This window comes from Abrus precatorius, unplaced genomic scaffold (assembly GCF_003935025.1).
Source record: "Abrus precatorius isolate BTA unplaced genomic scaffold, Abrus_2018 Scaffold4, whole genome shotgun sequence".
In the NCBI taxonomy this organism is placed as follows: domain Eukaryota; kingdom Viridiplantae; phylum Streptophyta; class Magnoliopsida; order Fabales; family Fabaceae; genus Abrus; species Abrus precatorius.
In genome coordinates this window covers 5,980,149-5,991,285 of record NW_020874384.1, presented here as the reverse complement: position 1 = coordinate 5,991,285, position 11,137 = coordinate 5,980,149, and the positions used below count along the sequence as shown (strand labels likewise).

Here is an 11,137-nt window from a genome sequence, read left to right as displayed (position 1 = left end):
ATCACATCATAGAGTTTCATAAAATAGTTTAAAACAATAAAGGATTACAAGTTTATATCAAAAACTGCTAATGGACTAATTCAGTTACATCATAATTTTAAGCTACAGTCTAAGTCTTATAGCAATTTATCCTTCCTTCACTAAGTCCGATGCTGATCGTCTTGATCACCTGAAAAATAAATGTAAGGGTGAGTACTCTACACTATCCAACACACATAAACATAGAGACTCACCTCAAATACTACATATTTACTAACATAATTTAAATCATGCATCCACAAGACAAGCATCTCAATCTCAGTCACAATCATCATTCATCATCTATTCCAATTCAAAACACAACCGGTACACTCACTGCACCAACATTGCACACACATGCGCTTAGTGCACCTACCCACGCTCACTGTAGCACTGTGATCATAGTTTCACACCATGAATGGTCGTCGGTTACCCCCACCTCATGGATACCGCGTGAGCAGTCACAGGTCACTCAGCAAAGGTATGTGGTGCACCCACGCTCACTGTTGGTGTCACCACCACTCTCTCTTCCCCAAGGTATCTCTACCGTCCCCATCTTTCACAGCTCCAGTTTATTGCTGAACCATCCATAACACATCATACACGGCATACTTTGCCCACATTTATTCACATTACACAACACAGAGGCCCACATTCCTTTAAAGTACACGGCACACAGACCCATAATTCATTCACAATACTCAACACATATGTCATTTCCAACCATTTACATCATTCCTCAACATGCTCACACACATTCTCAATCAAGGGTATGTCAACCCCAAAATCAATTCACATTTCACTCCAAACACACAATAATTTTCATCAAATCACGCATTTCTTACTCTCTATCTCATTCATATCACAACATTCAACGAAATAAACAGTAAATTAAACACAATGACATATGGTAAAGACCTTTTACCTCAAATGAAGATCCACACACCAAATCAACAAGGTAAGTGCTCCCCTACACAAACTTTGACCTAAATACATGAAAGAACCCCATGAGAACCCAAGAAAGCCAAGAAATCAGAGGATGAGGATGAGAAACCAAAACCCTAACCATTAAAACTCACCTCCAAGTGTTCTCTACACAAATTTAACCTTCAATCTTGCTCCTAGCAGCTTGGAGGCAATTTAATTGGTGAAATAGGGTTTGGGAGTGAAAGAATTGAAGAAATCTCAAAGAGAAAGTGAGAAATGAAACTTCCCCAAACCCTAACCCATTTAAATCCTCTTTTGGTCGCAACACTCTCGCTGCAGCGAGGCATCGAGAGAGGCATCTCTCACTGCAGCGATGCCCCCTGTCGCTATAATGAAAATATCAGAGAAAACTGCACCTTGATTTCTGCAAATTCTTACTACAACGAGACCCTCTCATTACAGCGAGACTGTACCCAGAAATGCACCACAAACTATTGCTTTGTCACTACAGCAAGACACTCTCGCTACGGTGGCTAATGAACGAAATATTTTCTCATTTCATTTTGCAAAAAGATTTGTCGTTAACCTTCATCAAAATTTGCAGAAAAATTTATGTAATCTAGGGTGTAAACCTAGGTTGTCTCCAAAAACTTTAGTTTGTAACATACATTGAACATGTTGTGAACATTTACTATGAAACCAATTAAAACAAGGGGGTTTTGTGTGATTCCAATTTTAATGTAAAGGCAAGTGATGAAATTAATGAATCCAATCAATGAAATATGCAATCCTTAGTTTGTTCATGCAATTCTATCATTATCCCTCTTAAGATTCAATACTTTTCCTCTTCATTTAAATTAGGATAACTCAAAAAGCATGAATTAACCTTAGATTTCCATACGAATTAAGCAATTTATATGGGCTCCAATCTCTCATCCCCAAGATAACACTACCTTAGAAATTAACTTAGGATTAAGCAAACTAAGTTACAAATTTCATTAAAATGAATTAGGGCTAATTAAGCAATGTCCCCCTCATTCAAATATTAATTCAATTCAAAGAGTTGGGGAATATAAATTCATGAAGAAAAGAGAATTATATTGACATTCATACCCAAGAATTCAAGAATACATGAACTTACTAAGAGGATTGCAAGAAAGTTTAGCCCTCCATGAGGACGGGTCTTACAAAATTAAGATGAAAGATAAAGGAATTCAATGACATCAATGCAAGAATTAAAGGAAATTTAAGAAGAAATTGTAAATCAAACCCTAAGATTGCCCTTGGCTATCACCCAAGGATCCCAAGCTCTGCAAAAATGCTCCCAAAAGTGGCAAAGAATCTAAAATTATGCAAAAGATTCATACCCTAATTTCTAAAAATCTATATATACTAAGTCTGACATGTCCAATCCTATATTCAAGTTTGAAATATTAGATTTATCAGTTCGGGAGTAATAATTGTTAGATTAATTAACTTATGCAATATGTACAAACCATGTTCTGGCAGCCCAAAAACTTAGGCTACATCGTGATAGCTTATTGAAATCTACTCTCCCTTTGCGTATATGCACAATTGATTTAAATGAAAAGACTTTACCAATTTTAAGCAGACCCTCCTATCAAGTCTTGTACATTTTACATGGAAAAGTCCTCCAAATCCCATATCAATGACTATGTCTCGTTGTTCTTTTGTCAAGATATTACAAATAGTTTGTAAATGATTTGGTGAGCATCGACAAAGGAATACAGCCTGTATACATGCATTCCAATTAAACTATCAAACATACAACCTCAATTTGAATGATAAATGGTCCACAAGTTTGATGAATACATATCTTGCTGCCATATTTCTTCTTTGTCTACTTCTTTGACAGTTGACGGGTCCTATTATTATGCATAACTTGTCTACTTTCATCACTAGAATCATTTTTATCTAAATCAGTATTTTCATTAGGATCAAAGTACTGGTCTGATTCTAAGGTTGTTGCTTGTTCAACAACACGTCCTTTTCCTCGCGTCATTTTTTAATTGTGTACAACCCGAACATTACCAGTATATATATATTACAATTACCATCACATTGAACATTGGTTTACCAGCTTTATTTGCTAAATTACCATATTCATACAGTTCAGACAGAATACAACTATTATCATATTACTAGCAATTTTAGACTTATCAACTAATATTGGTGACAACTTAAGAAATAAGCTTTCATAAGTTCAATAACACATATTATATAAGAGGAAAAGAAATTGTGTTAACCCTACAACATTACCAGTTTCATATTAAAATTACCATCACATTAAACATTGAATTACCAGGTTTATATGTCAATTACCATCTTCATACAGTTTAAACACAACACATCTTCTATGATATTAGTAGCAGTTTCCTACTTATGGCCTAATATTGGTGACAAAAATTTAATAACCTTATGTTAGCCATTAATTAAGTCAGTTCACTAACATATATTACAGAAGTAGAAAAAATTTGTGTACACCCTGCAATATTACCACTTTTTACATTCAATTACCATCAAATTAAAAATTGAATTACTAGATTTTTATAGTGAATAATCATCTTTATACAGTTAAAATAATAGCATTATTGTTATCATACTCAGAATTAACAGAAAATATATGTAAAATGATTTAACATTAGCTTATACACTAAATTACTAGAACCTAGGTAAAAAATGTACTAACTTAATATGTGAAATTAACTACATTCACTAACTGTCGTTGTCTATAACATAGAAGAATCTAAAATGATTTTAGAGTACTCATCAACATTGTGGAAAACCCAAAGAAGAGGACACTAAAAGTACTTGTGATGCTGCGACAATTAATGCCCAACCAGTATTTCAACCTATCTCCAACACAAAGGCTCAAATGTGGGCCAATACGCAAATATTCAGGAGTAGGCCGCAGAGAACAAGTGAGAGAGAGTCACGCAACAATGAATAGTTCTCGAGAGTGAGAAAAGAATTTTTATTTTTTATTTTTTGTTGAAGAAGGACAGCAACAATGTAGCTTCACAATTCAATTTTTTTTTTTATATTTGTTCAAGAAGAAGAAGAAGAAAGGAGAAACCAAAGGCCAGTGGGTGGGAGAGTTACATGACGTTTTAGTTTTTTTTTTTTTTTTAAGTTTGGTTAACTTTGAGTTCAGCAGTATGTTCACGTGTGTAGAATAACTAATATGCAACCTTGTATTCAAAAACTGTTGGTATACGGTGTTGGGTATAAACACCAAATCCAAGTGTTTGAATAGCATTATTGTGGATTTGAATATTCTATTTTAAGCTAGTTAAACAAGGATTAAGCTTTTGTCGCATATATGAGTATACATTTTATTTGAAGGAAGTGAAACTAGAATAAGAATATAAGGGACAATGTAAATTTAAGAAATTAAGAAGTTATTATCCCAAGGCATAATCGGAGATGGAGAAATTAACATGAGAGAAAGGAGGTAAGATTACCATACTCAGTTAAATATTCGGTGCCTTATGTAGGTTACGTCAACATGATCAAGATTCTCTCAAATATATAAAGTGTGTGTACTACTAAACATTTTAAGATACAAACCAAGATCAATGATAATGTAAATACCTAATGATAACATGTTCGTTCAAATAAAAAAAAGAAAATTAGAAATAAGATTTATGAATCGAACAATTAAAAAAGAATTTATAATTATAATTGATGTTGGAAATATTAACTGAGAGGAAATTAAAATTCACTTAATCCACATAAACGAGTCTTTATTTAATAGGATAGCAAGCAATGACACATCAAGTGCCAATCCACAATAAAATAAGTATTAAAAAAAAAAAACAACATTAGTGTAATGACTTATTTATTCAATAAGTTTAAAATATCCTCTAAATTTATATTCAAGTGAATTTCAACCTGTTGACACAAAGTGCTTCATATATCGGACAGAACCTTGATCATGGTTTGGCGTGGCCTACACAAGGCAACCAAGGGCTGAACTCTGGGTAGGGTAATCCCTGTTCCCTCTGCCATGTTGATTTCTTCATCAGCAATCCTATTCCACTCAAAACACTGAATCAAAGCACCCAACGCATGTCCCATAACACGCTTTGCCAAACCAGCTCCAGGGCAAGCTCGCCTTCCAGTGCCAAATGGGATCATATCATACACTTTTTCACCACCTTCTCCTCTTTCATATCTCTCTGGCTCAAACCTTGTTGGATCTGTCCACCACTCTGCGTCCCTATGCAAGGTCCATAGGTTCACCAATAGCATTGTCCCACGTGGAATATCATAACCTCCAACTTTGCAATCATTGGCGGATTCGTGGGGTATCAAGTTTGGAGCCACTGGATATAAACGAAGTGTCTCTGTGATGACGTTTTGCAAATACTTGAGTTTCGTAGCGTCTTGTTCGTTTAACAATTGATCTTGTCCCACACAAGTTTCTATCTCAATCTTTGTCTTGTTCATTGCTTTCGGATGATTGAGAAGAAGTGACAGTGCCCATTCCAGTGCAGTTGCTGAAGTTTCAGAGCCAGCCACAAGCATTGCCTGATTATTATAGTCTAGTATAAGTGCTTCATTATTTGTCAAAGAACAAATTTAGAAACATTTGATATTGAATAAAACATCATTGCCTGATCAATAAATTATTATTAAATATATGTCAAAGGGATTGGATTTGGTTTTCATAATTCATAGGTGGGGTCTAATTTTTCTCTTTTTTCTTTTTCTTTTTACCAAAAAAAAAAGGTGGGTCTAATATAATCTGCCGATTCTGGTTTTACTCTTTTGAGCTTTAAGTTAATTATAAATTTATTTATACATCTTTTACATTTTAGTAATTTTAATTTTTTAATGGACAAAAAAATTAATTTTTTGTTATAATTCAATGTATTTAATGAGATATTTATTTTAATGCTAACATTTCTTTCAACGTCTTCAATTTTATAAATAAATTAAAATTATATCAATTTAATTTAATGAAAAAAATCAGTAAACCACTTCAAGTCTTTAAGACTTTATTTCAAGGTTGTGTCAAATTTGATAATAGTTTATATACTGTAAAAATTTGCTCTTTAGTAACAGCAATTTTAAATAATTTGACTTTTATTACCAGCCATTGAAGGGACTAACACTCAAAAAGTAAAATGAAATAAAATTATGATTACAAAAAAAATTGAAATATAAAGAGAAAAACTAAAATTAAGACAAATTAACTATATAGATCAAAGTTGTATTTATTAAAGTTAAAAGATATTATGCTAGCATTTGATATATTTATTAATATACTATATCTACATAATTATTTGTTAATATAATATATGTATAAATGTACATTATATATAATAATCAAGTCCGAAGGGTAGTTTAAAAATGCGACCGTATAAGGTTCAAAGTAAAAATTGTGTTTTATTTTCACATGAAAAAAAATTTTAACTTTTAATTACAGTTTGTAGTTGAAAAAAAATAAAAAAATAAAAAAGACTTTTTAATTTCTTACATCTCACTTGCCATAAACGTAGTCAATTTCTTTACTTCTCTAAATTTAAAACTTCATTTAATTCCTAAATTCTACTCTTCTTAGCATTAAAGCTCATGAAGAATTTTAATTTTTTTTTTAAATTAAACAGTTCTTGAGTTTGTCAAATCTGTAGATTGTTATTCAAATATTTTAATCACTTATAGAATTTTTTTTATAATTCCAAAGACTATAGCATCAGCTGAAAGAATTTTTTTCAAAGATAAAGTTAATCAAAACTTACTTAAGATCATCAATGTCACAAGAACGATTGAATGATCTCGTAATTTTATTGATCAAGAAGAAATTTTTAGAAAACATTGATGTTAATGTTATGATTAATGATTTTACATCTCAAAATGTTCATAAAACCTATTTTTTATAATTTTTTTATATTTTTGCAGTTAATTATAACATATGAATTATTTGAATGAAAGAATTTTTTTTTTATTTTATTAAAAAAATTATATTCACTTAAAAAAGTCGTATTATTTTAATATAATTATTGGCATATATTTTTATTTTATTTTATTACATTTTATAATTTTTTTGAAATGGGCTTAATTTCTTATTTTGCTTAGAGCCTTAAAAAAGTCAAGAACGAGCCTGATAATAATATTATAATATTTATTAAAAACTAGTATATTGACAATTATAGCAAAAAAAAAATTATATTAACAAAAGTTTTACTCAATATTAAATTATTAATACATGATTATTTTTTAATAAAATTATATTTATTTATCCTCTTTTATTCTTAATTTATCTTCATCTTCTTTCAAGATTAAAAAAAAATTAAACCTTTCTAAAATATAATAATTAATAATAGTTAACAGATAAAACTTTAATATTTTTATAATCTATTTGATATGTACTTATATATACACATATTATAATTCAGTTGTGCAATTCGAATTTTTTTTTTAGTTTAGTCAATATCATCTATAAAGTATTACAAATAATGTTACTTGTGCATTATTTCGAGAGTATTTGTTAGGAATATGTAATAAACTTAATAACGTGTAAATGTATTTAAAAAATAATTAACTTAAAAATAGATGATAAAAATTATGTGATAATAAAAATAGTAAAATAACAAGTAAAGTGACTATATATATAAAATAAGATTATAATGTGGAGTTGCTATTTTCAAAGGATATTTTTTCTTGATAATGAGTTAGGTTAATTTAGACATAAAGTTAAATAAATTTGATTTATTATACAAAACTAGAGTCTGAATTTAAGTCTATAATTTAATATAGGCCAAATTTAAAATTTGACTTAATCTCCTTAGAAATCTAACTGACCTAATAGCTTATTTAATATTAAACTCTTTAAATAATACTAAAATTTACATTTAATTAATCAATAGAACCAACCAACTAATAAACTTATTTAACAATAACAATACGTTATATATAATATATTATATATTAATTTTTTTAAATAAATAAATATAAATTATAAAATAATATAATTATTTAATTACGTCAATCTAATAAATTTAAAAGATTTTTTTTTAATTTAAACTGACTTCTTTATTTAAATAAATTTTTAAAAAAATTTAAGCTTAACTTTTTTAATTAATGAGCTGCTGAGTGTACTCTGCCTTAAATAAACCAGAGCATATGCCCTCAACATTGTGAGTCATCAAATGCAAATAATTGAGAGCGACACGAACCAACTCCCCATGAGAAAAACAAAATTTGTGTCAAAGTCAGTAGTGTGGTGGGATTAGGAGATTGTGGAACATACTATAAAAACAAAACATGTTCCAGAGCCTTTACGAGATACTTTTAGTGTTTTACTTACTAGGTTTATTTCGAATTGATTTTTTAATAAATACTTATTACAGATACAGAAAAAAATATTTTAAATTAAAATAAATTTATGACTTTTAAATATTTTTTATACATCAAAAACGTGAATATTCCCTAACTTAAAAGATTAATTATGGAGTACTTATATTTATTTTACTCAAATAATCAAATAATGCTTTAAATATATAACCTACTTAAATTTTGTCTTGTTTTAATTTATTAATCCCTTTAAGTTTAATTATTTTAGAAAAAAATAGATATGTTTATACAATAAATATATAAATAAATAACCATATATAACAATGGATTTTATATTAATTTTTCATAATTTTAAAAATAGAATTGTTTTCAAAATAGCTAAATGATTCTACCTTTTTTACTATTATGTATTCATCTTTGAAGTAAAGAAAGAGACATAATTGTTTTTTAATTAGACATTTCAAATCTATATATATCTTAAAAAGATTTGACAGTCCTACCTTTTCTTTCCAGGTTCATATTAACGTTTTAAATTTCATTACCTAATTATTTTTAAAATATTTAAATTATTAGTGTATTAAGTTTTTAAAAGTTTTGTTGTGAAGATAACTTTTACATCATTTTTTTAATATTAAATATATTATTAAATTAATTTTAAGAATTCAAAACATAATCATATTAAATTTTATAAAACAGGTGGTGAAAATATATAATACTTTTTTAAAAATTTACAATAATATGAATTAAAATTTATTGTTTGTATACTTAATTTAAAAATTTAAATCTCGCCATTTAAATTTTTATTAATTTCAAATATTTTGTTTGAATAAAATAATTGAACTTTTTCGTTTTGAATAGTTTTATTTAAACAGAATAATTAAATATTTTTATTTTTACATAAATATTACTATATTTAATAAAATTAATTAAAATATAAAATTTAAATCAATGAATTAATCATAATTAAATAAAAATATGAATAAAACACATAATAAATAAAAATAAAAATTTCAAAATCTAACTTCCTATTAGAATTTAGAATATATATTTTTTATTTTACTCAATTAAATATTTCAACTAAAAATATTTAAAATTAAGTATTCCAACAATAAATTTTAATTTATAAAATTATAATTTTAAAAAAATAAATAAATTGCCCATGTAAAATATTTCATCCAAGTACACACTTAAGAAAAGAAATTATTTTTCATAAAAACTAAAATGTGAATAAATAAATAAATAAATTATTTTTAGTGATAACATTTTTTAAAAAAAATTAATCAATTACGTTATTATTAAAGATAAAAAGTGATAAATTTAAAAAATTAAAGACTAAAATAAACAAACAAAATAAAAATGAAATAGAATTACCCACCAGAATAACACCTTTGACAGTTTGGTTAGTATAGATTTCTGGTTCCTCTTTTTGCAGTTCCAACATGACATCAATGAGCGTCATGTCCTTCGAACCGTTCAAGAAGTCGGCGTCGGTGTCACTGTTTTGGCGGTGGTTATCAATCAATTTCTGGAAGAAGCTATCCACTTTGTGCATCACCTTAATCATCTTCTTCTCTATCCCTTGGAAATCAATCCACTGAAGTATTGGAAGAAAATCATTCAAATTTCCACTTCCATTTAGCTCTGCCAAGTCTTTCATCAGAAGCTGAAACTCTTTCTCTTCTTCTGAAACCGCATCTTTGCCATAGTAGTGTTTCCCAGTTATCATCCTAACCATTATGTTGAAGGAAAGCGCCACTAGTCTAGGCCTAAGCTCTACCTCTACCGACACCGTTTCATCTTTGCAATCTTCGAACAGTTGCTTCACCAAGATTTTCACCTCTTCTTCTCGAATTCTGGCGAACTTGGCGAGCCGGTTGGAGGATAACAGTTCGAGGGTCGTTAGACGGCGAAGGTTGCGCCAGTGATCGCCGTAGGAAGCGAATCCCATCGCTGTGCAGTTGTAGTTGAGGTGTTTTCCGGCGAGCGTGCGGGGACGGTTTGCGAAGGTGATGTCGTTTTTGGTGAAGCATTCTTCAACCAAGGAAGGGGATGAAACGACGAGGACGTTTCGGGATCCAAGGCGGAGAAAAAATATGTGGCCATACTTGAGAGTAAGGTTACTGAGAGTACGGTGTAGTGGTTCTTTTATGAGATGAAGGTGTCCTATCAGTGGTAAAGCTGGTGGAGTTGGTGGAAGGTTTTTGTGTTTTGTTTCTCTCTTTAGTATCGATTTTGAGAGAAAATTAATGAAGAGAAGGAGAATTGAAATGGATATCACCCATCCATTTTCTTCCATCTCTGCTACTTCCAATGGTTTATTTCAACTATCCCACTGTCTCCCTTCGTGTGTATGTATATACACACATAAAGAGTGCATAAAGAAATGTTTAAAAGTTATTTTGTTTTATGTATATTACGTGGATACTGTTCTTCGTGTACTTTAAAATTTAAATTTTCAATTTACATCTTCTCTATATTTTTTTTATTGTGGGATACAGCTCAATGCAACTTAACTTTGTGCCTATAATTTTTTAATATATTATTTGACACATGTTAAAAAAATTATTAATTAATGGCTTCTTTTAACTGAAAAATACAAAAGGATAACGTGCGTGGGCGAGGGAGCAGTTGAGTGGTTGGGTAAACTAATGGTACTTTCACCGGTGTTTTTAAAAGTACCAAAAAAACTCTCCATTTTTAAAGCAAGTGGCTACTACAGTAGTAGGTACCATGTTTGATGAGAGGGAGAAGGAAGAGAGAAAGGAAAAAAAATGAAAAGTTTGTTTGAAGTAAATTTTAGAAAAAAAAAAAATCTCCTAAAACTGGGAATGTGAGAGCGGGAAGATGCCGTCTCACAAGTTATTTATTT

General features: G+C 29.3%; 1 protein-coding gene across 1 annotated transcript; it reads right to left on the bottom strand.

The window, feature by feature from the left end:
- Positions 1 to 4,112: 4,112 nt before the first annotated feature.
- Positions 4,113 to 10,564, bottom strand: LOC113865687 (isoflavone 2'-hydroxylase-like). Its single transcript, XM_027500405.1, has 2 exons — positions 9,644 to 10,564; positions 4,113 to 5,499 (listed from the first exon to the last, which is right to left on the bottom strand). The coding sequence occupies exons 1-2, from the start codon at positions 10,562 to 10,564 to the stop codon at positions 4,879 to 4,881; spliced, it is 1,542 nt and encodes a 513-aa protein (XP_027356206.1). The 3' UTR covers positions 4,113 to 4,878.
- Positions 10,565 to 11,137: the final 573 nt, after the last annotated feature.